At 49.9% G+C, this 27,944-nt stretch overlaps 2 protein-coding genes across 2 annotated transcripts; one reads left to right on the plus strand and one right to left on the minus strand.

Annotated features, from left to right (window-relative positions):
• Positions 1-3,015: 3,015 nt before the first annotated feature.
• On the minus strand, positions 3,016-9,353 carry Znf114 (zinc finger protein 114). Its single transcript, XM_071604942.1, is given in 4 exon segments — positions 3,016-3,179; positions 7,627-8,808; positions 9,156-9,278; positions 9,281-9,353. Coding segments are annotated over 4 exon segments (1,542 nt in total).
• Positions 9,354-20,574: 11,221 nt separating this feature from the next.
• Positions 20,575-24,020, plus strand: LOC139702781 (aurora kinase C-like). Its single transcript, XM_071604943.1, has 7 exons — positions 20,575-20,686; positions 20,951-20,990; positions 21,210-21,401; positions 21,696-21,834; positions 22,765-22,913; positions 23,492-23,666; positions 23,850-24,020. The coding sequence occupies exons 1-7, from the start codon at positions 20,575-20,577 to the stop codon at positions 24,018-24,020; spliced, it is 978 nt and encodes a 325-aa protein (XP_071461044.1).
• The last annotated feature ends 3,924 nt before the right edge of the window (positions 24,021-27,944 follow it).

Below are 27,944 nucleotides of genomic sequence, written 5' to 3' on the forward strand. Positions count from 1 at the left end.
TTCAAGGGCAGGGTGGGGTGGGGGGAAGTACAGTGGCCTGTGTCTGAAAGGGGAGGACGGAAGGGATATCTGCAGGCTTTACACCAGCTGCGGGCCACCGAGTTGGAGCAGAGAATTCAGAGACCTAGGCCACTGTGGGTGACCCCTGCCTGTCTCATGCTTGGTGCCCTGTCAAAACCTCATCCTACCAAGTCCAAGCAGGTGACCTGTCACTTACCCTTGTGACCCAGGTAGGCAGAATGTGTGACAACAGAATGTGCTGTGGAGGTGTGTGTGTGTGTGTGTGTGTGTGTGTGTGTGTGTATAAAGCCTGGCAGAGCGAATACTCGAATGCATCTGTGATTATAAGTACCGTCGTCTCTTGGCATCCATAGGAGATTGGTTCCAGGAGCCCCACAAATACCAAGGTCCACAGACGTTTGAGTCCTTTATGTGACACGGCATAGTTATGACTGACCTACACACATCCCCCACACACTCCAGACAGGTCCAGACAGGTCTAGAGCACGGTGCCTGCTATAATGGAAATGCTCTGTGAAGAGCTACACTGGATTTAGGAGATGATGACAGGAAAAAAGTCTGAATACGTTCAGTACAGGCACAATTTTCTTTTTTCATACCAGATATAAGCTCAGGAGCACTTAACCACTGAGCCACATCCCTGGCCCTTTTTATTTTTTATTTTTGAGAAAGGGTCTTGCTCCCTTGCTTAGGGCCTTACTAAATTGCTGATGCTTGCCCTTGAACTTGGGATCCTCTTGCCTCAGCCTCCTGAGTCACTGGGATTACAGGTACTGTGTCTGGCTGGCACCATTAAAAAATCTTTTTTTAGATCTGCTGTTGGTTGAGTCTTCAGATGCAGAACCCGTGGATGCACAGGCTGGGTGGACAATGATGAGGATGAAGATGAGTAGGGGGCTGGGCTGGACTCAGTGGTACGGTGCTTGGGCAGCATGGGCCAGGCCGGTGTGCAATCCCGAGCACTTAGCACAGAGACAATCCAATCAACTCTCTCCTCATCTGATCCCAGGATCTGGTAAAGGCTCCCAGCAGTCTCCCAGCTTTCTCCCGATCAGCGTTCAACAGTGATTCTTTGTGGAGAGTTTGCTAGTTCTGGGTGCCAATACTCTCTCCCACTATGGCTGTTTCAGAGTTGGAAGAGGTGGGTGAGGTCAGGCCTGTCCACTGGTGCCCCAGGCTCCCTGTACCTCCCACAGAGCACACCCCCAGCACAACTGCCTTCAATTCTAAAAACACTGAGAGCTGTCCAGAATGGAAGCTGCCTTACATGTTTAGGGCACAAAGACTCCATTTCCAGTGTACAAAGCTAAAGCCGCAACACTTCTAAACCTTTACCAAGAAACAGAACAAGGAGCTGCAGCCTGCTTGGTGCCGGGATGAGATCTTGACTTAAGAGGAAGGTGCTCTGAGCGGCAGATGGACGGGCTCCAGGTAATCCAGGGTGTGCCCTTGTTGACGCCACGGCCCCCACGGGGATGGGAGGCATCTTGCCTTGGGGCTTCAATCTTCTCTCTCACTGGGCTGTGGGGAGCAGAGCATGGCTAGCTCTTTCCCCATTAATTGGACAAACATGTATTGAGTTCCTCCTGTGTGCTGTGGGTCATGCTAGGTTCTGGGGCATAGAGGAAGGAACGAGAAATTAAAAGAAGGTGTTTTGGAAGGAGGTAGAACAGGCAGCTCCCCTGGGATGTGGCTGCTGGAGGGAAGCTGCTTCCCCTCTTGCTCCTCTGGGGCCCAGCAAATCTCATTGTGGTGTGCAGCAGAGCCGTGACCACTAACCCTATCTATCACCCAGAGGGACTTCCTCCTCCTCCCCAAACAGGAAGGTGTGCACAGCAGGCCCAGGACCTCAGATCCTATCCCTGCCTCCAAGGTGGCCTCGTCAACTAGGACAGCTGCACCTAGCAACGGTATCCCCAGCAGCTAACCGCCTGAGGTCCTAGACCCTCCTCTGCCTTCCCCTGGTCTGTTTGTAGTTGGCCAATCCTGAGGCTGCAAGCCCAGGTTCATCAGAGACCATGTCAGAGGAGCCAGGGTCAAAGCGAGATTCCTCTTGGTTCCCAGGCTCTGCAGCACCTCCTTCCCCTTTGCCCGGTGTGCAGAGCGGGATGGAGGATGAAAAAGGGTGGTGATGCCGAGGTGGTGGTGAGGGTGTTGCCGATGGTGACACTGGTGACCACGTTGAAGACGGCGACACTGCTGGTGACAGGTGGGAATGGGAGGTGGGAATGGAGGTGGCGATGTGATGGTGTTGTCACCTCTACACAGGCTCTTCATTTCTTGCTCGGATCATTTTGTTACATACAAGACGGGCAGCTTTATTGGTGAAAATGGAAGTAGGACTGAACTAAATTTTACCCAGTTGCAGTGAAATTAGGAACATTTTGTGTTTTGTGATTTTTCTCCTCCAGGAGTGAAGCAGAAACTTGTATTGTGGCATCTGAGCTGTGTGGCCTTGGGCAAGTGTCTTAATTTCTCTGAGCCCCATTCCCCATTCTGAAATCAGAGCTGGCTGCGAGGAGGTGGGGGACAATCACTGGGGCGGTGGTCTGGGTGCCATCAGGGTCTTTGTCAGCTGAAAATAGTGGAGACAATGCAGAACAGTGGGGACACAGCGTGGGTCATTAGTGGAGACTCAGAAGACAGGAAGTCACTTAAGGAGAGCTCAAGGTTTGGTCCTGCTGCTGCCCAATGGAGTCAATGACTGGAGAGGCAGAGTGATGGGGAAGGGCAGAGCTTTATAAGCAATAGGCTGGCAGGTGACAGATGGCATGTTATGGCCTTCAGTGACCATCTCTTGAAATAGGAGTGTCTTTCATATGATTCTCCAAGGGAAGGCGTGTATGGTATATGGGTCTCAGACAGGTGGGCACCTGGGTTGTCAATGTTATGAAAAATAGCGTCGTCTGGAGTGTGTTCCCAGTACCTCTGATCTGCGGTCCAGCGGGTCGAAAGGAGAGAAATGATTGAAGTTTCTGTCTCGTGCGCGCTGCCTTAGCATAGCTGTGCCGCCAGGTGGCGCCCGTGCCCCGTCTGAGTGGGTTTTGCTCTTTCCCACTCGGTCCGAGCAGGTGATCCTCCCGGTCCTGCCTCCGTCTGGCGATCTTGTTTTGCTGGATAAAAGCCCTGGTCTTGAATATAGTTCCCGGAGCGCAGTCCTGCAAAAACGGGATATGGCTCTCTGAACACATCCATTCATCCTTCCTTCTTTTCACGATGTCTATTAAATTGGTGAAAATGGAACTAAATTTTTTTGAACTAAATTTTACCCAGTTGCAGTGAAATAGGAACATTTTGTGATTTTTCTCTTCCAGGAGTGAGGCAGAAACTGGCATTGACGAATCTGAGCTGTGTGGCCTTGGACAACTGTTTTAATTTCTCTGAGCCCCATACCCCATTCTGAAATGTTCCAGACGAGGTCAGTCTCCTAGTGGGGAGGACAAACACCTCCCAAATGCACGAGCCAGTCTGTACAGGGAGGCTCCGGCAGGGGAACTAAGAGCCAAGTTTCTGGTGCCCACAGCCGAGCCACCCGCCAGCTGACCTTGGACAGCTTGCTTAGCCTGCCCCAGTTTCCCCTGCTGTAAAATGGAGCAATAATACACCCACCTGACAGGGTTATTGTGAGGGCTTCCTTAGTAAATATTTGCAAAATACCTGGTAGATTTGCTAAATCTATTTCATTTAACAGCCCTGTGGGAATTGAGGGCCTATGTGGGTGGGTGGGGGAACCCTAAGATCGCATCACCTCCTCTCTCTGACTTCTGGCCTGTGTCTATCCCTGTGCCCAACCTTACTTTAGGGGTAAGAGTAGATCCAGACCCATTTACATGGTCTGGGGCTACATCTGGGCTAACAGCTTGCAGATCATCCTTTTCCTTCCAAGATGGGAGGGGGTCCCAATGCACCCCAACTCTAGGAGAAAGCAGCAGGCCCCTAGGAAAAGCAGGCCACAGGGGCCAGGCTGCAGAGTCCCCTTCTTCTGGGAGAGTCCTTAGCAGACAGGTCTTCCCCAAACACCAAAGACTGAACTTGGCAGAACTTTAGGGTTCTCTTTCCTTTCCCCCTATCCTCACCTTCCGCTTTTCTTTCTCTTTTCCTGCAGAGGTTCATTAAAGTTTTTACAGACTGAAATCCACCCAGGGTCCATGTACAATTCAGAGTTTTGATACATTTGCAGAGTTGTACAGTCATCACCCCAACCCAGTTTAAAAGCTCCTCCACTACTAAGTTCCTCATCACCAGCTTGCAGTCAATTCCCTGTCCCAACCTCCCACCCCAGGCCACCACAAATCCACTTTCAGTCTCTCCAGATTTGCTTCCTCTGGAAATACCATATAAATGAAACCAGACAGTCCTGCTGTGTCTAAAATAATTTTGCTTCTAACATATGTGAATCGCAGAACCCAGAGAGTCACTCTGTTCAAGAATGACTTTTGCAAAGTTTGTTGTGAGGCCTGTGCAAGAATTGATTTCAGCAGCCGTGTCGATAAGGTCTGCAGTGAGATAAAGAATAAATCTCTCTGAAACCAGGCTAAGAAATATCCGATAGGGCAGTGAAAATGAAAGGATAGATTCTTCCTGCTACCTATCTGGCTGAATCTTTCTCTGAAAGAAGAGATACTAAGAGATATTCAATGGATACCACCGTATGTATTATTAAAAGAATCAGAAGTAGGAAAGAGAACACTGGGGATTTATGCATAGGCATAAAAATAAAATTGAACAGGAAATGATCCAAAATGTGCTATAGGGTTTCCGCTCTGCACTGGGGGAGGCTGCCGGTAAGGTGCAGCCATGAATTGTTTAATGATGAACTGCTTCTGTGCCTGGATACTGGTATGTGGGTGGTCATTTTACTGACTTTGAACTGCATGTGTACATTTTCCTTCCCTCCTTCCTCCCTAGCTTCTTTTCTTCCTCTTTTTTATATTGGGATTCAACCTAGGGCTGCTCTACCACTGAGCTACATCCCTGGGCCTTTTTATTCATTATTTTAAGACAGGGTCTTGCTAGGTTTCTGAGGCTGGCCTCCACCTTGCGGTCATCCTGTCTCAGTCTCCCCAGTTACTTGGATTACAGATGTTCACCACCACGCCAGGCAGTGGGTAGACATTTTCAAATGCATGTGGGTATCCATATTTCCCGATTAAAAAAAATTGAAAAAAAATTGAATTTTGAGAGAGCTGAGTCTTTCCTTATCTCTGTTCTCTCCACTGGAAAGCAGGGACAGTGATGTTTTATTCTTTTAGTTGGAGGTCAGGAAACTGGTCCATGGGTCAAATCAAGCTGAGCTGAGAAGGAGTTCATTATGTGATATGTGAAAATGACATGAAGTGCAGATTTTAATGTTCTTAAGTAGTCTTATGGGATCTAGTCTGCCCAGCTGTTTATACACTGCTACTGGATTAAAATCATACTTGGGATTTAGTGGATGGAGGTGTGGAGCCGACATAGCACGTGACGAGCATTTGCTTCCCCTCCTGGTCAGCTGAGGCACTGTCGGTCACACGTGATCTGATTGCTTTTAAGTAACCTAAGATGGTAGCCCCGATCTTGAGGGTAGAGAAAATACAAATGTGTCTTCATGCGTAGGCACGCCTTCCTGCAGCCCCAGGGGTCGAGCTATGCTCACTGGTTCCTTTGTGATATTACCCCCTTGCCCTGTTTGGGATAGAATGTTCCATGGAAACGCCTTTTGTGTGTCCCCTTCTCTTGCTCTGCCCTTGGGTGTGGCCTTCTTAGATGTCAGTCAACCTGCTGACAATGGACATCAGGAAGCTAGACTCAGCCCCTGAAACATGACTCATTTGAATGGCTTCTCCTCAATAAAAAGGGTCAGCGCGCACCCGCTCTCTCTTCCTGTGGACCCTTAAGGTCAGAGGAGCCGTCACAGGACCCCAAAGAAAAAGGTATCTCTGTCTCTTGTGTGGTTATTTCATGCAGCCCAGTTCCCATGGAGTGACCCTGAGTGTTTTAGTCATGAGGAATGCGACTTGGAGGTGTGACATAGAGGACGTTGAAAGGTTGATGTCACAGACCTCCCTTGGTGTCCATGGGGGTCACTTCCAGGACCTCTCTGGGATACCAAAATCCATACTAGAGACCCTTCTCTACAATGGCATGGTATTTACACTCAGCCTGCGCATGTCTGCTGGTTCATTTTAGGTCTGCTCTAGAGTATGTGTGGCATCTTACAGTGCAGGTGCTTGTGCCTATCCAGTACAGACACAATTGTTTTAAAGACTATTTTTGATCCACAGTTGGTTCAATCTGCAGATGCAGAGCCCATGGATACAGGAGGGCGACTGTTTTCATCTTTCCTGGAGGAGCCCCAGCGCCATGCCACCAGACAGGGCCACAGGGGAAGCACTCAAGAGGCGGAAGCAGGGATGAGGGGAAGCCCCGGCTTGCACTGGGGTTTCCTTGGGAATGGCCAGGAAGGCAGGCAGACAGCTCGGGACTGACAGGTATAATTCTGGTGAGCTTGTGGTAGGGGTTGTCCCTTGTAGCTGGCCCCAGGGTGATTTAGGCTGGGGGGAGGGGTTTAGGTGTGTGTGGGGGTACTGGTGTGTGTGAGAATTAGATGAGCAGGGGGTTGGCTCAGGTACAGATTGGGTGTTCCTATGTAAGCAGAGAAAACATCTTATTATGCAAATAGAAAGAAGCAGCAGAGCTGGTGCATGGCACACGTCTGTGATCCCAGTGGCTCAGGAGGCCGAAGCAGGAGGATCGTGAGTTCAAGGCCAGCCTCTGCAACTTAAGAGAAAACCTGTCTCAAAATAAAAATAAAAAATTGCTAGGGGATGTAGCTCAGCAGTACACCATCTCTGGATTCAATCTCCAGTACCACCAAAAACAAAACAAAGCAACCAAAACAAAAACAAAAAACCCCAAATCAAAAAACCCTCCATTCTTGGGGGTGGGGTATTTGATAAGTGCACTTTTATTTATAGAACATGGGTTTCTTTATGGTGTATTCCTATGTGCAAATAACATACTTTGATCACAGAGCTGGGACAGGGCACACTCCTGTAATCCCCAAGATGGCAGCGGTGGAGACAGGAGAACTGCAAGTTTAAGGCCAGTCTCAGCAATTTAGCGAGACCCTGTCTCCAAATAAAATAAAATTTAAAAAGGTCTGGGTATGTAGCTCCGAGGCAGAGCAGGCTTGGATTTAGTCTCCAGTACCACAGCGCGTGCACACACACACGTGCACACACGCGTGCACACACACACATGCAATTGAAGGAGGAACACAGTAGAGGCAAATGGAGTCTGCTGTGGCCAGAACGTGTACCCCAAAGCTCCAGTACTGGAGACTGAATCCCCAATGCCGTGGTGTGGAGGGTGGAGACTTTTAAGAGATGATCAGGCCTGAGGCTTCCACCTTGGTGACTGGATTGATGCGGTCATCTTGGGGTGGAGTCATCTATGAGTGCATTTTTATTAACAGAATATGGTTTTAAGGTATATTCATACATGCAAATAACACACTTGGATCATATCCCCCAGCCTGTGGCGCTATTGGGAGGAGGTGGAGCCTTTGGGAGGGGCTTTTCACTGGAGAGTTCTGGAAAGATGTGCCCCTGCAGGTTAACTCACTGAGCTTCCTGCCAGTCTGTCCTCCTGGCATGTCCAGGACAGCAAGACCCTTGATGAAGCTGACCCCACCCTCCTTCCATCTGCAGGGAGCCTCTCATCTGTGAGTCTTGAGATGCTTCTGGAGCCCTGAAGACTTAGTAAAGGTTTTCCCACACTCCTCACACGCATAGGGCCTCTCTGCCGTGTGAGTCCTGATGTGCGCGGTGAGTTTTGAGGACTTGGGGAAGGCTTTCCCACACTCCTGGCAGGCGTAGTTCTTGCTCACAATGTGCTTTGTCAGGTGCTTATTGAGGTGCAGGGAGTACCTGAAGGCTTTCCCACACTGCTGGCATTCGTAGGGCTGCTCGCCTGTGTGAATGTCCATGTGTCTCCTGAGAAAGGACTGGTAGACAAAAGCTCGGCCACACTCGCGACACCTGTAGCTTTTCACTCCAGTGTTAGTTCTCTTGTGTGGACCAGAATGGTGAGCGTGGGCAGAGGTTTTCCCACTTGGTTTCTTAGCTTCTGTCTTCACACAGGAGGATCCTCCCTGCAAGGTCCAGGCTGGGTTGTGACTGAAGTTGCTTCCACACTGGTTGGAAACGAGCATTCTCCCTGCACTGGGAGTCCTGGGTGCCTTGGGGACTCTGTCTCCACTGAAGGCTTTTCCAGACGCATCCCACAGCTGAATATCCACTCCCGTGTCAATTTTATCGTGTCCACGACGCACGTGGTTCTGATTGTCCATCCACGGGTGTGGTCTCAGCTCTGTGCATGTTCTCATTTGTGGGACCAGCCGCCCGTTCTGCCACCAGACGCCATCACAGCCATCATTTTTAGGTAATTCTTGATGACTGTTTAAGATGGGACAATATGTCACGATATTCCAGGAACACGGCGGGATGTATTTTCTTGTGGACTCTCTCTGCGAAGGCACAAGCCTCAAGCTGTCCCTCACTTGGTGACACCCACAGGATACAGCTGGAGATACGCCTTTGCCCTGGGCAGCTGCAGCTTGGGTCGCATTTTGCTCCCCTGGCTTCTGTGGCTCCTCTGTGCTGTGGCACTTCTGGTCTTCTAACAGGGAAGGCCACCACGTGTTGCCAGTGAGACAGCCGGTGGCTTCACGAAATGTTCTTGTAGCAAGAACATCTGGCTGAGAGGTTCGGTCTTTGGTTTTACATTGAGTCACCCAATCTGAAATAAAGTGGCACAAGGGTTACATTCTTCCTCCCAAGCAAAGGTGGGTGAGAGGAAAAATGGCGGCACCCATGTGGATTTCTTTACACATGACCATCCAACATATGTGACAAAAAGATGGGAAAGGGAAGAACCCAAGACTAAGTGAGCTTAGTGCCTTAGAGTGACCCTGTTCGTGGGCTCCATTTACACCCACTTGTGGACCCCACAAAGGCTTGTTCATCATGAAAGGCATGAAAATGTTGTGTCATTGACAGGCTTCCAGGTTCTTGGGGAAAACCAATGTCCACTACTTGGGGGGCAGAGGCTGTGTCTGTCATTTAACAACCCCTTTCCCATCTCTCACATACCTCTCAGGACATAGGAGGTACCAAACCAGCACTGGTCCCATTGTTGACTAAATACAGGAGGAGCATCCTCGGCTGTGGATGCCATGTTTTCCCGCATCATGTCCTCGAGGAGATTCCTCTGAAAAGGGTCCACGTGTCCTTGGTGAAGTTCACAGCCACATCCACGAAGGTCACCATGTCCTAAAACAACATCCCCATTTTGGCTCTGTGGGGTCCTATTATAGTTGACTTGTGCCTCTCCACCCAAATACATGTTGATGTCCTGACCCTTGGGACCTTTAAAGGTGATCTGATTTGGAATTCAGGTCTTTGTAGATGTCAGGAGTTAGGATGAGGTCATAATGGAATAGGTTGGCCCTGTCCAATGGCTGGTGTCCTCATAAGAGGAGGAAATCTGGACACAGATGCACAGAAGGGAGGATACCATGTGACAATGACAACAGAAATTGGAGGGAGGGGTCTACAAGTCAAGAGTGCCAAGGACTGCAGGCAGCCACCAGAAGCTAGGTGAGCGACTGACCACCAGAGCCTCAGAAGGAACCACCTGCCGCCATTTCGATTTTGGATTTCAACTCCAGAACTGTAAGAGAATACATTTCTGCCATTGGGAGGTGGCCAGTGGGGGGCACTCTGCTGCAGCCACAGGCAGTCTGACCCCCCCATAGGGAGGGTGGCTCAGGGCCTAGGAACACTCCATTCACAGGAGGTTCATTCAAGGTCTGGTTCTCTGCCATCAGACTCTTCTCCCCTCTGTCCACATTCACCCCCAAGATGACCATAAGATGGCTTGTGGGGTTGGGCGCGGTATCACACGCCTGTAATCCCAGCAGCTCAGGAGGCTGAGGCAGGAGGATTGTGAGTTCAAAACCAGCTTCAGCAACTTAGTGAGGCCCTAAGCAACCCAATGAGACCCTGTCTCTGAGTAAAGTACAAAATAGGGCTGGGATATGGCTCAGTGGTTAAGTGCCCTTGGGTTCAATCTCCAGTACCCCCCCCCCACCCCCGGCGGGGGGCCGGGGGAGGGGGGATGGTTTATGGCTTCTTGGGCTGTGCTTCTGCCTGTCTGTCTGTCTTCATTCCCTAAATTCTTTCATCCTGACTCACAGCTTTGGGGATGTGCCAGTCTCCCCTGGTGGACAGTGCTCTCTCAGGGTACTGGGGGCTGTAACCAGACACCACCCACAGGGACATGTCGGTGACCACAGGGGTTGTCTCACAGTCCTGAAGGCCAGAAGGCCAGGTTCGAGGTGCCGGCAGGCTTGCTTTCTCCTGGGGCCTCTCTCCACGACTAGCAGAGGGCCGTCTTCTGTGTTCTCACGAGGTCTCTCCCCTGTGCTCACACATCCCAGGTGTGTCCTCATAATGGGCCAGGGCCCCACCCTTATGACCTCATCTGACTTCCGTGACTTCTTTCAAGGACTGTGTCTCAGTACAGTCACGTTGGGGACTAGGGCCTCACTATGAATTTTAGGGTCACACAGTTCAGTATACAGCACCTGTGTTTTCCCTGTGATTTCCGGATCCACCTCAGTCTTGGGGACTACCTTTGCTGGAGAGCCAGGCTTGATTCGGAAATGAGTAGCACCACAGTGAGACCTTGGGTTCCTCAGACAACGCTCTGTGACCTCATTTGACCCCCAGGCCCTGATGAGGAGTGGAAAGGATCTGTCACTGCAGCAGGGGGACCCGGCAGAATCCACTGTGCATAGTCTCTTTAACCAGAGGTGCAGACCTCGGAGGGCACATCTGAGGACAGGCCCTGCCTGGCCCCATCTGCTCTGGCCACCCCAGTCTTAGGCAGAGCCACCCTCAGTCACTGGGAACCACTGTGCCCTTTGGTGGGGGGGTCCACTGCAGACTTTTCCTAGACAAAGTGTCACCAATATAGCAGCCAGTCTGAGCTTTTCTGTGTCCCTTGAAGGAGGTCGACAAGGAGAGCTTAGGGGGAAGAAAAGGGCCATGAAGATCCAGGCTCACTGCACCTCCTAAACACTAATCTGAGCAAGCATGTGCTCGCGGGAATGTTCCTGCCTTGCGCGCCCCCCCACATTTAGTTCTGTTTACTTTTGTTTTTGGTACCTGGGATTGAACCCAAGGTCACTTAACCACTGTGCCACATTCTGAGCCCTTTTTTATATTTTAGAGACAGGGTCTTGCTGAGTGGCTTAGCGCCTCACTGAGTTGCTGAGGCTGGCTTTGAACTCACAATCCTCCTGCTTCAGCCTCCAGAGCTGCTGGGATTACAGGCACCCACCACTGTGACAGGCCATGTTAGTTCCGTGCTCTGAGCACAGACTCCCACCTGAATGCTTATTCCATGCAGGGGCTGATCTGAGGCTACCTGCCATTCATTCAGTCTTAGGTGACTACCCCATGAGTCATCAGCAATACCAATCAACAGAGAAGCATAAGACCTTGGCTGACAATCTGCAGTGGATCAATTTCCACACAGTAGGCCATTCAGAGCTGTAACACACGGTCACCTTGCACAGTAAAGGGTCAGCCCTTCGAGTCTGGTTTGTTTGCACTCTGCATATTAACTTGAAGGAACATTAGGCACAATACCAAAATCTTATATGCATCTGTCTCTTGGCCGCCCTGCATTTGTTCTTGTGGGGTGATATTCCAAAAATACCCCTGCTAGGGCTGGGGCTGTGGCTCAGTGGTAGAGCACTTGCCTTGCATGTGTGAGGCCCTGGGTTCAATCCTCAGCACCACATAAAAATAAATAAAATAAAGGTATTGTGTCCATCTACAACTAAAAAATATATCCTGGCTAAAATGCCAAATTATCTATGCATATTATTGGAAATTATTTATCATTGCAAATGATTGAAAACCACCTCTAAATATCCAACAATGGGAAGTGATTTAAAGTGACATTACCAACTATATGATCCACATTACCAACTATATGATCATAGATAAGAATGAGTAAAATCGTTCTCATATTGATATAAAGTAAGATTATGTGGTTCCAGGTTATATTTCATATTTTAAGTAAAAAGAAGAAGTAAAAAGCTGTGAAGAGTGGTGCCTGCCTGTCGTTCCAGCAGCTTGGGAGGCTGAGCAGGAGGACTGCAAGTTCAAGGCCAGTCTCAAAACTTAGTAAGTCCAGAAGCAACTTAGCATTAAAAAAAAAAAAAAAGACTGGTGGGGTGGGGTGGGGGTGGGGACATAGCCCAGTGGTTAAGCACCTCTGGGTTCAATTTCTAGTTCAAAAAAAGGGGCCAAGAACACTATTGTAAATCAGGAACTGGGTGGAGCAGAAGCATAGAGACCTTCTCTAAATATTGCCTTATTCTATAGGTTTTAGTTGGAAACCATGTGAAGTTCCATTGTCAATAATAAAGCCATACCTAAAATAGAGAAACCGAAATGACAGAGGGTGTATCCTAGGTTGGCAGGTGAACCACTGGGAATAGAAAGTATGAATGGCCTACAACCTTAGCGTATAATTTCTGTTGTTCAAAAAGAAAGAAAACAAATAGTGGCTTTATTGCTTGAAGTAATATTAGACATTTTTAAACTAATATTTTATGCACAATGTAGGATCAAACAAAGGCACTGTTAATATTAAGGAAGTAACATTTTTAGTGCAAGGAGAAAAAAGATTCAAAGGTAAAAATGAAAAGAGCTGAAAAAAACTCAGATTCAGAATTCCAGCGTGAATAAAAACACAGAGGGGCAGAGAGGGAAATTCCAGAAGTGCACCTGGGTTATCCTGCTGTGCCAGATGGCAGGGAAGTCACCCCAGGCTGCCCGGAGGCTGCCCAAGCCCAGCTGGGAGGGTCTTCTGACCGCTCAGGCTCCAGTGAATCCCTGCAATTGATGAAAACGCACCCGAAGAGATAGACAGCCCCAGGGGGAAGAGCAAGCACGCAACGAAGTCACTCTAGAGCAGGAATGAAGCCTTTATTTTGCCTTTCCAATAGAAAGTGGGATATCCCTGATCAATGACAGCCCCACAGGGGGCTCAGTCCCCGGTACAGCGGAGGGGAGAGGGAGTATCAAGTGGGATCAGGTCCGCCCTCCCCCAGAAATCCTGCAGAAATCGCAGAGCAACCCCCGCGTTGAAACGAGCAGCCTCGGCAGCTGTCTGTCGTGCGCCGCGAAGGACGCAGGATTTCAGACGCATCTCCGCAAAGGTTCACCTGGTCGCCTCGCGTCTACCCTGCACCGACGCCAGGGGGCGATCTCACAAACCCGCTGGCCGGCGAGCGCGGCTGTAGGGTGACCCGGTGACCCGTCACTGCGGCCGGTCAGTGCCCGTAACAAAGGGAGGAGGGCTCGAGATGACGAGATGAAGAGATCTGGACACTTGGGCGAGAACTCCTGCTGGAGAACGCCTTGGAGAGTGTTTGCACTTGCTGGAAGAAATCTCACGCTGAAAGATATTTTTGGTGAAAACCGTTGACATTTGGATTCTGATCCTGCATTAGAAGCGTTATAAGTTATTTTTCTTTTTTCAGGCACGATATTGATATTGTGAAGACTTCGATTTCTAGAGATGCCTTAATTTTGGTATGTAGAAAATTCTGCGTTGTAGGGTTTATTTCCACATTTTGTATTTGTACTGTATTTTTGTATTTTTAGAAAATTTCAAAAACTGAAAAAGGTCAGAATAGAAACTACAAAATACAGACATCAAATATACGTCCAAGTGTATAATGTCTACATACAAAGTTGGATGATATCAAGAACTGGTATGTATTAAATATATCATTATTAACATTCAGTTTATAAGATGTATATATAAAACTTGGGGTTGGGGATGTGGCTCAAGCGGTAGCGCGCTCGCCTGGCATGCGTGCGGCCCAGGTTCGATCCTCAGCACCACATACAAACAAAGAAATATAAATATTAAAATTCTCTAAAAAAAATAAAAATAAAACTTGTTTGGATGTAAATTGGTACAATCACTTTATGATTTTTTTTTATTTTTATTTTTTGGTGTTGGAAGGGAACCCAGGGCCTGGCACCTGCTAGGCAAGTGCTCTAATACCAGGCTACACCCCCCAGGACAAGTTTTCTCATGTATGGAAAATGTGAATGTCCTCGGACCTACCTACTACCCAGCAATTCTACTCTGAGGTCTGTATTGTGGAACTGCCCTTCAAAAATATAGCTAGCATAGGGATCCTCTGGGATGTCCTCAAACACAGAGTGTGATCTAGTTCTGGGAGGAACCCCTCAGCTGAAACTTTTGACAAGTTCTGGGCTGATGCCCACTTTGCTGAACTGCAGGACATCCTGATGCAATTTTTTTTTTTTTTTTTTTTTTTTTTTTTTTTTTTTTTTGTGAGTGTGTGGTTTCCACAGAACTTATTTAATCAGACTTTCATGGGGCTCTAGAAACCTGCATTTCTTAAACGCACCTCTGATTAAAAGTGTGCTTTGGAGAAGCAATGTTGACCTTCATTTTGTGTCAGATTACATAATATAATATAATGGAAGTCACAATTAAAAGATTTTTTTATACAAACTATTAACAGATGCTTAAGTACAATCTGGTTTGGAAAAAATGAAATCATATTGTTACTGAAAGCTTGGTCCTTGCCCATGATGCCAATTCAATAATGAGGATGCAATTTTAAGAAAAAGGAAAAAGGTTTATTGCTTTGCTAGCAAAGGAGAAACACAGGGGACCCTTGTCCCAGAGGCTGTGATTCTGCTCATCTGGGGTTTTTTAAAAAGGTGATTCAAAGGCTACATCCCAGGTGTTCTCTGTTGGGGTGTGATTTACTTATTAATTTGGAAGACAGTCATTTCTGAGATCTTCTAGTACCGTCCTTTGTTAGAGTCTGTAAACAAGTCAAAATAACACCTGGCATTTTGCCAGGGGAATGTTAGAGTTCGTAAACAAGTCTGGATGGTGCCTGGCAAAATGCCAGAGGGAGTGGTTTGAGAAGTAACAAAAGCAAGTCATTAAGTGTGGAGATTCCTTATTGGTTGACTGATGTATCTAGTTTATGCTAATTAGATAAGCTGTGTGGAATGTATAAATACTGCTCCTGTCCTGCAATAAACGGCTCCTACTCCTGCTGTATCAACGTACACAAGTTATTCGTCACCCCCTGGCTAGTTTGCTGCAGCCGGACTGTGGCAGTCCTTAAAGTGTGGATTACTTCTTTCCTGTGGTGGGTGTGAAAGGCGAGTGACTCACCCAAGACAGAGATTCAACCAAGAGGTTTTATTGGGGGGCTGCCTGAAGGAGAGGTAGAGAGTAGAGAGAAGAGGAGGAGGGCAGAAAGAGAGAGAAAGGGTAGAGAGAGGAGAGAAAGAAGAGGAAGAGGGAAGAGAGAAGAGAGAAGAGTGTGCTTACAAGCTTTGGCTTAAGAAGGGTTGCGTGGGGACATGGCGGTTGCTGATTGGCAGGGTGACTCAGGAACAGCGAGCGGACACTGTATCCTGCAGGGATTGGTCGAGGAAACTTGAATTTGGAAACTTTTGAATTTGGCGCTCTTGGTTTGGCACTCTTTGGAGAGGAGGGGGAGGGGTAAGGGATTCCATGATGTTCTCAAGAAGGGGGAGTCTCCCACACACCCAACAGGTGTGTGCTCAGGGACAGATAACTCTGCCTAGGATGGGGAGAAAAGGTGACCCTGTTTCCCATGAGATTAGAGCGAGTGGGGAGAGAAGAAGAGAAAGAAATATGTTCTAAAGAGCAGCTGCAATCACAGGCATTCACCACCGCACCCTGCTCTCCTTTTGCCATACTGGGTATTGAACCAAAGGCCTTGCACGTGGTAGGCAAGTGCTCTACCACTCAGCTATACTCCCAGCCCTTTGTACTATAGTTATTATTATTATTAGTGCTTGGGAATGAACTCATGGCCTTGTGCATGTGAGACAAGCACTTTACCAACTGGACTATATCCCCAGCCTTCTGTATTATTTTGAGAAAGGCTCTAAATTTTCCAGGGTGGTCTTGAACTTGCAATCCTCCTTCCTCAGTCTCCTAAGTCCGTGTGATCACAAGTTAACACCCTGTATCTGGCAGTATTCCTTGATTGAATGTTCTTGTTGACATAACCCAATTTAGTCCCAGTGTGTGGGGATCAAGAGCAGGTTCTCAGCTCTGGCACTACTGGCATTTTGGGGCCAGATGAATTTGTTAGAGCTGCCTGAGCAGGCTAAGACCCATTATGTGTGGGGATAGAACAGATCCATATAATTGAGCTACAGCCAATGGCAGGTGTCATTTTTGCTGTGACTGATTCCTAGTGGAAGCCAAGGACAGAGGTCACAGGCTGTCTCTGGGTTCAGATGTCACAAAGACCAACCGTCACCAATGAGGTGAGAATGAATGGCACCTGCCTGAGCGTGACCTCTGGGTCCCTAGGGCTGGGTTCATGGAGATGCTCATTCAATGTCGAGTAAATGGACTAAATGAGTGCAGGAGTGGGTGAGTGGGAACTGAATGAGTGGATCTGTGGACATTTGCTCTATGACCTCACTAACGCCTCATGCAACCGTGTGTAGGGACTTTGCATTTTGACTGTTATACACTGAGAAGTAGATCTATTCTGAGATCACTTTCTCAGTGTCCCATGATCAAGATAGTGAGAGGCAGGTCCAGGCTAAGCCCCTCTAAAGCTGGTGGTGGTGGTCACACTCGGTTCTTACCTAGGAGTGCACTTTATGATCACCAAGGACATTTGCAAAGACATATGACATATGAAATGAAATGTTATATTCTTGTATGTAACTATAGGCATAGTTGTGAGCATGTAGATACATAACCTGGGCTCTTCCTTGGCCTCCTGAAGCAGTGTTGGTGGGGCAGGGATTGAGAGATGCCAGGCAACAAGTGCTTGTGTCCTTCCTTCCTTCCTTCCTTCCTTCCTTCCTTCCCACCTTCCTTCCTTCCTTTCATCCCACCTTCCTTCCGTCCTTCCTCCCTTTTCTTTTTTATTTATTTATTTATTTCTGTACAGGGGATTGAACCCAGAAGTGGATAACATTGAGCCACATCCCCAGCCCTTTTTTATATTTAGTGTAGATAATAAGGCCTCAATAAGTTGCTTAGGGCCTCACTAATTTTCTGAAGCTGGCTTTGAACTTGGTATTCTCCTGCCTCAGCCTCCCACTTGGTGACAATCACAGGCGTGCACCCCAGATTACAGCTGTGCACCACTGGGCCTGGCAAATGCCTGTTTTCAAAAGGCTGCCTGAGAGATTCTGCTCTGAAACACTTCTCTACATTTAAACTATAAAGCAAAACAAAAGGCAGAAAATAAAATGTTTCTATTCCATAGAATAGAATTCCTGTTTTGTCATTTCAGAAGAGACTGGTTTCTGTTGAGGGAACACATCCAAAGGCCAACTGTGGGGGTCCTCTCTGTGGGAGGGCTGGGTTAGGTGAGGCTGCTTGTTTGCAGGTGGAGCTAAATCAGGTGGGATAAAAAATAAATCTTTGAAGTCACTTGGGGAAGGACAGAAGGAATGAGAAGAAAAACAAAAACACCACCAAAAAACCAACCTCAGATGCCTGGAGGAACCCTTTGGTGGGTTTCTGGAGGGACTAGTGCATAGAGTATGAAGGGTGGGCCGTCTCCCACCCCAGCTGAACCCACCGTCAGTGAGGTCTGCGCTCACTAATGGGGTGTGGAAATGGACTAGCTTTTACCTGGTATGCCACAAAATGCCCAGTTCTTGGGAGGCGCTGGCTGAGACCAGGGTTGGCCCGTGGCCGTCACATCCCGGGTTTCCATACCACCTTGCTGACACCTGGGGAGCTCAGCGCTGCCCTCACCATTGCCTCCCCAGCAGCAGCATCAGCAGCTCTCAGCCAGCCTGCCAGAAGAGGGAAGGCATCCTTCCTAAGGTACCGAGGGGGCACGGAGGCTCAGTAAGGGACCTACACAGCAGAGGTGGGAGAGGACGCGCTGACCTCCACCTGGGTCTGTCTGGCGCCAGAGACCACGCTGGTGCTTGTACACCCACCCACCAGGCCATGCTCCCCCCCAGGAGAGGGGCAAGCTGAGCCAGTGACATCTTCCCAGCAGACCTCACACAGCACCCCAAAGCCATCAGCTGTCCAGGGCTCCACATCCCAAGGCACAGTCACACATCATGGGGGCCTGAGCTTGTGAAACTTCCTCTCCTGTGAGCTGTGTCTTCACTCCCTGACCACTGACCCTGGCAGGAAGCTCCTCTTCTGGCTGTCCCCTCCCCCATGGGTTTTAGGGAGGCAAACAGTCTGGCCTTCAGGCTCCACCCCACGTGTCCCTGTCAATCAGGAAGACTCAGACACCACTGATGTTAAAACAGTAAAGGAGGAGTGGGAGGCACCCAGAAAACGGCTCATGTTCCCCACTTCTCAGACCCATCATCTCCCCTCGACACATCAGGGGTCTCCAGAGATGAGCCAACAGGATAGATAGATTGCATGATGTCCATAAAGATATGCAAACCCACCCACAGAGTATAGAGGGAAAGAGAGGGGTCTATTCTGGGCATTGGGTCCCCCAATCCTGGAGGCCTAGAAGGCTCCCATCTGCCATCTGCAAGCTGGAGAACCAGGAAGGCAGAGCTGCAGTCCAAGTCCAAGGCCCTGAGATCAGGAGCTCCAGAGTCCCAGGGCCAGAGAACCTCATGAAGCTCCCAATTCAAGAGGACAGTGCATCCACCCTTCCCCCACCTGCTTGTCCTATTGGGACTCCCAAGGTTGCCTGAGGCTTGCCCACACTGACCAGGGCAGTCTTCCTTATTTTTTATTTTTTATTTTTGGCACGGTGGATTAGAACCAGGGGTATTTTACCACTGAGCTACATCCCCAGTCCTTTTTATTTTTATTTTTTATTTGGAGACAGGGTCTTGTTGAGTTGCTTAGGGCCTCACTTAGTTGCACAAAGGATGGCCTCGCACTTGAACTTGGGATCCTCCTGCCTCAGCCTGCCAAGTCACTGGGATTACAGGGGTGCCCCACAGCTGTCCAGGGCAACCTTCTTTACTTGGTCTATGGATTCGAAGGCTTATCTCTTCCAGAAAGACCCTCACAGACCCAGCCAGCAACTGTGTTTTACCAGCTTCTGGGCCTCTCATGACAATCAAGTTGACACATGATTAACCCTCGCGCTGCCAGTCACAGGCTTTCCCTGATCCTGGACTTGCTATGGCTTAGATTAGCACCTTGTCCTTGTCCAGTTAGCCTAGGACACCGGAACCATCTTGTGGTTGGCAGTGCCACTCATGTTCAGGAGGAGCAAGATGAGGCCAGAGTTGGGCCAGGGCTCTGGGAGTGGAAAGGAAGAGATTAAATTGAAAAGGATTAATAAAGTAGAATCAGAAGGGCTCAGTGACCAGCTGGGCATGGAGGCCAGGTTTTGCCTGTAGGGAAGTCACACACCACAGGTGGAACAAACTCTCATTAAAATCAATTAATTAATTATGTTTGCAGCACTAGGGACTGAGCCCAGGGTCTCCTGCATGTAGACAAGCACTCTACCCTGAGAGATACCCCAGCGCTGTTTTCTTTCTTGTTCCTCTCTTTGGTGCTGGGGTAGGACCCAGGGGTGCCTAACCACTGACCTACCTCCCAGGCTCCCCTTTTTAAAATATTTATTTTTTACTTGTAGTTGAACACAACACCTTTATTTTATTTATTTATTTTTATGTGGTTCTGAGGATGGAACCCAGGGCCTTACAGGTGCTAGGCAAAGGCTCTACTGCTGAGCCACAATCCCAGCCCCCATCCAGGGCCCTTTTTAAATTTTATGTTGAGGGCTGGGGATGTGGCTCAAGCGGTAGCACACTCGCCTGGCATGCGGGCGGCCCGGGTTTGATCCTCAGCACCACATACCAACAAAGATGTTGTGTCCACCGAAAACTAAAAAATATTAAAATTCTCTCTCTCTCTCTTTAAAAAAAAATAAAATTAAATAAATAAATAAAAAATGATCTTTCCCCAACACACTCTAGTTCACATGCTCTGTCATCTATTGGTTAGGGAGTTTTTGTTGTTGTTGTTTTTGTTTTTTTTCAGTTATACTTAAAAGACATACCCCGTTTCCCATCTAAAAATATTCAATTTCGAACGTTTTTGGAAGATCCCGTACTTTCCAAACATATAATATGTGCTCTGATTTTCCTATATTTGAGACCAAAGATGCAAACTGATTATAGGGTCCACAAAGACACCAGGAGCAGGGAGCAGGACCTGGCGACCTGACCCCAGCGCGCACGTGCGCTCGCAGCCTGCCCCGCCCCTGCCCCGCGCCCCGTTCCGCCTCATTGGCCGGTGCTCTCACAGACACGCCCACCTCCGCGCTTCCCTTGGGCGCTGGAGTCAGGGACTTCGACTGGAGGCTGGGGCACCGGCTATAAAAGGCGTGATGAGGAGCAGGTCAGGACTTCCTGGCACAATTCCTCCTGTCCACTTTCGGGTAACCTCCTGGCGGCTTTTCCCGACCATATGGACCCCGGACGCCAGCTCCAAAGGGCTCAGCAGGGCCCTGGCTCGCCCTCACCTGTATCATCCTCCACCCGGAGGCGGCGGTCCTCTCGGGTACCGCGTGGACCCGCAGGTGAGGGAGGAGCAGCGGAACCTGTGGGCAGGGGCCCAAGGGCCAGCCCCTGGAGGGCTGGGTGCGCTGAAGAAAGAGTTTGACACCCCTCTCTTTCCCTGCCCCCGTGCCCTCCCTCCCTCCCTCCCCATCTCCCCTCCCTCCCTCCCTCCCCATCTCCCCTCCCTCCCTCCCTCCCCATCTCCCCTCCCTCCCTCCCTCCCCATCTCCCCTCCCTCCCTCCCTCCCCATCTCCCCTCCCTCCCTCCTCATCTCCCCTCCCAGGAGCTGCAGTGGGCCAGACGCAACCTGGAACCCCCGCCGTGTGAGTGCTTAGCCTTGGCATCTGGAAGGGGAATGGAGGGGCTTCCGAGGGCGCCAAGCTCGGCCTGGGCTAGTGGAGTGGAGGGTCGGCGCCTGGACGTGCGCTGCTGTTTTCCAACCAAACACCCCTGGCTGGGCCCTCAAGACGGGGAAGAGGACCTCGGGCCCCTTACTCCCCTCCACCTGCAGAACTGGGGATCCTTTCTTCCTGTCCACTTAGGAAGCGCTTCACAATCGATGACTTTGAAATCGGGCGTCCTCTGGGCAAGGGCAAATTTGGGAACGTCTACCTGGCTCGACTGAAGAAGAACCATTTCATCGTGGCCCTGAAGGTCCTCTTCAAGTCCCAGATCGAGAAGGCGGGACTGGAGCACCAGCTGCGCAGGGAAGTCGAGATCCAGGCGCACCTACGGTAAGGACAGGCTCTGCCTGCGCCTCTCACGCTGGCTCTCTACACCTGTTTCCCCTTCCTGCTGCACATCCCAACTCGGCCTTTCCCACTGCCCCCAAGTAAGCCCTTGGCCTTGATTATCTGTGCTGCTCATTCCAGTTCAACCATATAAAGTTTCCTCCCTGGGTGGGCATCCCAATCCTGACCATGGTCCCTGACCCCAGCACAGTTTGCCCCTTGTGTGACCAGTCACTGGTGATAGCAGCAGTTTTGGGCTCAGGGAGAAGTTTGACCCACCCTCTGTCCCTCCTGCAGACACCCGAACATCCTACGCCTCTACAACTATTTCTATGACTCTCGCCGGATATACCTGATTCTGGAGTTTGCTCCCAGGGGTGAGCTCTACAACTTGCTGCAGAGAAGCGGCCCCTTGGATGAGCAGCACACAGCCACGGTGAGGGGGCCTGGGCTCTGGGGGCCTTGGGCTCACTGCCAGCCTGTGGTGGGGCGTGGGGGCTCTGTGGCTGGTCAGATTGCCGTTTAAGTTTATTTCTGAATTTTATTCTGAGAATTTTAGATAGTGAATAATCCTCACATTTTGATACTTTAGTTACCCTAAGAGTATCCAGAATATTACTTGTATGTGTAAAAGTTGAAGTCATTTCTTGAATCTGACTCTACTCTCTTGTACAATATAAGGAGCCAAAAACACTTATTGAAAGGCTATGAGGGATTTACTGAATAAATGTATGGAACTCATAACTAGAGGTTTTTTTGTTTTTGTATTGGGGGGGGGGTTCTGAGAATTGAACCCAGGGGCACTCAACCACTGAGCCACATCCCCAGCCCTGTTTTGTATTTCATTTAGACCCAGGGTCTCACTGAGTTGCTTAGTGCATCACCATTGCTGAGGCTGGCTTTGAACTCATTCTCTACCTGCCTCAGCCTCCAGAGCCTCTGGGATTACAGGCATGCACCACTGTGCCCAGCAGTAACTGGAGGTTTCTAGAGGGCACCAGGACAGGACCCACAGCCATGGCCATGCCAACAGCGGTGGCTGGCGGCTTGCTATCAGGATGAATGACTCCATGTTGCCTCCTGGTTCTCCTATTCCCTCTGTTAGGGCTCAAGTCTTTTGGGAGATGGTGATTGGCTCAGTGGAGGTTCTGTCTGGCTACTTGCTGTGGGAGGGCAATAGGACCTGTCCAGTTTAACATCCATCCTTTCCCCTTCCCAAACTGGACCTCTGGTGCCACTAAAAGGTGGTATTGGGGTGAGTTGCAGAGAGCAAGATTCCTCTGCACTCCCAAGGTTCACGAGGAGCATTCTGTCTGATGGGAAGTGTGGAAGGCTTGCCTTTCAGATGCCTTCACTTTGTTCACAGATAATGGAGGAGTTGGCAGACGCCCTGACATACTGCCACAACAATAAGGTGATTCACAGGGACATTAAGCCAGAGAATCTGCTGCTGGGGCTGATGGGTGAGGTGAAGATTGCAGACTTTGGCTGGTCTGTGCACGCCCCCTCCCTCAGGTAGGTCAGATTGTGGTTGGGTGGGCCCCGGGTGCCAGTGAAGAGTGGTCTAGTTGAATTCATTGCAAATGTAAGACCCAGATACAAACCTGGGTTTGTACCTGAACACTGCCATTTTTAAGGAGAAAATGGTCAAATATTTCCTGGGCTGGAGATGTAGCTGAGTGGTAGAGGGTCTCTGGGTTCAATCCCCAGTACTGCAACTTAAAGCCTTATTGTGGCCCAACTGGAACTTTATTTTCTGATCTTTGTTAATGTATGACTTTAGCTTAAGATTTCATGTAAATACCTAATAACTTATGAACCATTGCCCCATACTTCCAGCAGTGTATTGTTCTGTATGAATAGATTAGAATCCATTCACTGGGTCCTTAATGTACCATCACTCTGTTTCTTGATGCTGAGAATATTTTTGTGAAAGCGTTCTGGATCATGAGCTAAATGTCCCGGTACTTGCTTTCTCTGTACCTTGGTCCATGATAAACGTTGGTGTCTTCAAACTCCAGTGCTTGGGTGGGGACTTCCAGGATTTCCCCTGATCTGGGCCTCTGCACAGTGCTCCCCTCTCCCTCCACCAGGAGACAGACTATGTGTGGGACTCTGGACTACTTGCCCCCAGAAATAGTGGAAGGCAGGACCTACGATGAGAAGGTGGACCTGTGGTGCGTCGGGGTGCTCTGCTACGAGCTGCTGGTGGGACGGCCACCCTTTGAGAGCCCCTCTCAGAGCGAGACCCAGAGGCGCATCCTCAAGGTGGGATGGCCACACAGTGGGCATATACGGGGAGCTGGGTGGGGGCAGCTGCTGAGCCTGGGGGGACTGGGGCACACACATGAGGTCACCTGCTACGGTCCTGAGGAGTGCCTCAAAGAGGCACAGAGAACATGGAGCAAAGAAATGAACCAGACTTCCCTTGTTTCTCCTTGGCCTCATCAGGTGGATGTGACGTTTCCCCCCTCCATGCCCGAGGGGGCCCAGGACTTGGTCTCCAAGCTTCTGAGATACCAGCCCTCAGAGCGGCTTCCCCTGGCTCAGGTCCTGGAGCACCCCTGGGTGAAGGCTCACTCCCGGAGGGTGTTGCCTCCCGGTTTTCAGAAGGCTTCCTGAGCCCAGCTACCTCTGTCCTTCCTGTGCATCCAGGGAAGGGAAGGCTTCCTCGTTTGTCTTTTTAAATATAGGACACTAACTAATAAAGACTTGAGTCATTTACTACAAGGGCTTTTTGGTTCTGTGCCTTGATGCGCAACTGGGCAGAGTGCTTTTTGTTTGTTTGTTTGTTTTTTGGAATCAGGAAAACTGCCCGAGATGGGGCCCTCTTGGCCTTGGAATTGGTGAAGATGTGGCTCCGTGGTTGAGTACCCCCGAGTTCAATCCCCAGTACCTAAAAAAAAAGAGAGAAAGAGAGAAGCACAGGACTCCTGTCTTAGAGGCTGTGTTCTGCCCATGAGCAGGAAAGGTGGCTTGGAAGGAGGGGACTGGAAGTCTACCTCCCTGGATTCTCTGTTGGAGGGTAATTCACTTGTTAACTTGGGAGGCAGTCACTTCTGACCTCTTCTGGTGCCATTCCCTAAACCTGGAAGACTTCATTCCTATGGTGGGTGTGCACTCAAGGACAGATAAATCTGCCTAAAAGGGGGAAGAAAGGGAGTGCTGTTTCCCCTGAGATTAGGGAGGAGCAGGGAGAGAGGAAGATGAAAAAAATGTCCATTTTAAAAATAGATGACAGTGGCAGAGCAGCAAGAGCTCCCTTCAGAGCGTAAAGTGGGCACTGTTGAGGAGGACTGCATGTTTGTGGGAAATTTAGCAAGACCTTGTCTCAAAATATTGACAATCACAACATATCTAGGAACATTAGCATGATACAGACTTGTCCCTTGCTGGGTGCAGAGTGAGCACCTCTACTCCCAGCAGCTGGGAGGCCCAGGCAGGATCTCAAGTTTGAAACAAGCCTCAGCAACTGAGCCAGGCCCTAAGCGATTTAGGGAGACCCACTTCAAAACACAGAGGGCTGGGGACTTGGCTTAGTGTTTAAGTGCTGCTGGGTCCAATCTGTGGTATCAAAATCCTGTCCTTGACTCTTTTTCTCTTTTTGGTACTAGGGATTGAATCCAGGGTGTTTACCCTTAGATATTTCTACTACACTAGCTCCTTCTCCAGTTAAGTGAAACCCAACCCCATGTGTTGCTAAGCCACTGTGCACCACCCATGCTCCCCCATCCACCATGAAAGGGACTGGCTGCCTCCAATTCTGTCCCCCAAATGTTTCACTAACCAGTTCTTTTGGGGGAAGGGGGGGCTGGGGTTGACCAGGGATTAAACTCAGAAGCACTTCACCACTGAGCCATACCCCCACCCTATTTTGTATTTTATTAGAAATTGGGTCTCACTGAAGGTCAGATCAGGCGAGGCGGGCAGCAACCAAAGGAGGCAGATTTAAAAAGGCCGCCGAATGCGGCTTTCTTGAGATATCCACTCCTGGGCGGAACTCGATCACACCCACAGAGTGGACAGGAGAAGGGTCTGAGGAGAAACCGCGTGAGAGCTAGACCAGACTGGATTTTATGGGCCTTACAGCAGGAAGGGAAGGGCTTGGGACAGGAAAAGGTGTTTTTAGGGTCCCTTGTCCCATTGGAGTTGGTCAGGGGAGTTGGCTGAACTCCAGGATTGGCCAGAGGGTCCTGCTGATTGACAGGCGTTAGTCAGGAGATCTCGCTGATTGACAGGCGTTTCTGCTGGCACCTGATTGATGTTCCTTTCCCCGTGGCTGCTTTGTTCTAAGTGGACACCACTGACCTAACACTGAATTGCTTAGCACCTTGCTAAATTGCTGAGGCTGGCTTTGAACTTGCAATTCTCCTGCCTCTGTCTCCCAATTACAGGTGTGTGCCACCACACCCGGCCTCACTAACCAATTCTATAGGTACTCCCCACCCCATTCCAAAGGAAAGTTGTGGGGAAGAAACCGTAGGTGTGCATGGGCGATGAGGCTTTATTTCATTAGGAGGAGATGCTGTGCACCACACCTGCTGCTGGACCTCAGACTAGGACCCCCATCTGGGCTGCAGAAGGTGTTGGGAAATGATGTAGGTGATGTCTCCTGTGACCTTACCATGGAGTGAGTGACATGTAAGGCCTGGACCTTGGTGTTCACCAGGGCTGCAGGACATCCCTTGCTGGCTCCTGTGGGCTCCACTCTGGTACCCCTGGGAGGAGGATTAACAGAACATGAAAGAGCAGGGAGCCCTCAGGGGTCCTGTCCAGGGGAGGGGGGACTGGAACAGGAGCTGGCCAGAGGCGGGCAGGCCTGCTCTTCAGGTCATGGCTGCAGGTTGTTGGGAGGGAAGAGATTTCCTTCTCCCAGCTTCAGAAATGGTGGGCTACAGGGTAAGAGGCAGGTCATGCTGAGGGGAGCAGGCTCCGTGGCAGGAGTCTTGCCTTGTGTCTGTCATATGCAAGGGCCTGGTGTAGGTGTGCAGCCCCAGCCCTGCAACAACAGAACCCAACACCAGGTGAGCAGGGAGAAGCACCTTTATTGGGATTTCCAGAATGAAGTTGGCACCCCCTTTCTCCACAGAAAAGCCCTCTTCACCATGGCTGATTTTAGGACTGTCAGCAAAAGAGTCCATTGTAGATAAACTTCCTATTTTCATGTCATCCTGTTTACTTGGCCACTGGCCAAGAAGATACCAGCACTCCAGGTGCTGGACACTCCCTTACTAATTTTTCACAAACGTATCCAATGTAGTACTTTGAAGAAATGTGCAAACAAGGCCTTTGGCCTTGAGCTGGGCTTCACAGAGGTGTCTACATTTTTAGGATAAGAGGAGTTACCAACTGGGCTCCATGGTAACAGCTGGCAGGGGGAGGAAAGAAAGGGGAGAAGAAGCTCTCCTCTTCTCAGGTGTGGTCCTTGGAGGGTTAACTTGCCCAGAACAGTGAAAGAAAAAGCTGCTTTTATGTGAACTTCTGCAGACTGTGAACTTCTGAGCCCCTCCCCTTACATGCTGGGTGTAAAACTCTGAAACTACATGAACTCGGGGTTCAGGGGATTGATTGATTACAGCAGAAGCTGTGCCCTCTGAACCTTGCTGCATCCAAATAAAACTGTTTCCTGCTCTCTTGGGTGCCTTGCCTCCTTTGTCCTTACAACATTTTTGGCCACCCAGATGGGACAGAGGAGGTAAGGAAGGCTATTGTGCCTCTTGTCTCCAGGGACCGGCTTCCCTGGGGTGAGGGGGGACAGCGGTCCACTTGGCTTGCCCAGGCCACTATTGGCTTGAAGGAAGATCGGCTGACCCAGCACCCTGGGGGCTGCCACCCTGGAGCACAACAGAACCCACAGGCAGCAGGAACCAGAATTAGGGTTTGGAGCACCACCCAGCTGAACAGGTAGGACCCGCATCCATTTGGTTTTGCAGCCCACCTGACTCCCCCTTCGAGGCCTAAGTGGATGGAAGAGAGGCTTGATCACCCTCTGTTGGGTCCCGAGTACCTCCAAAGTGGTTGGAGCTGAAACGGACCCGGAGAGTCGCCCAAGTAGTCTCTGTTCGGGGTCATCGAGCAGAGGGGACACCGTGATTCCCTTTTCTGTTTGGTTTGGAATTGTTGGAATCTGGGCGGTATAGAAATTCTGTCCTGGCCATGTCTGTGGGAAAGTGTGTGAATGAGACGGACAAAGGGAAGGGTTCTGACCCAACCCAAGGGCCAAAGTGAGTGCAGAGTTCTGATCCGCAGTTCCGTGGCACCTCAGACAGTCTATGGCAGAATTTCACCAACCAACGTTCAGGTGAAAGCTCCAGGTCGGGGTTGATACCGACCCGCAAGGCTAAGAGGGCCCTAAGTCCCCGCGAGGGGAGCGGCCGGAGATGGACGAAGCAAGTCTTGTCCTAAGTGTGTTTCGTTCTAAGTGTGCGACACGAATGCAGGGTGGAACATGGGAGGCACACTAAGGAAACTGAGCCTCTGAAATGTGTGTTAGAGACCTTTAGGAAGGTTTTCCTGGTAACTGTGGGTGAGACTCACTCCTCAAAG

The sequence above is a fragment of the Marmota flaviventris genome, chromosome 18 (assembly GCF_047511675.1).
Source record: "Marmota flaviventris isolate mMarFla1 chromosome 18, mMarFla1.hap1, whole genome shotgun sequence".
Classification (NCBI taxonomy): Eukaryota; Metazoa; Chordata; class Mammalia; order Rodentia; family Sciuridae; genus Marmota; species Marmota flaviventris.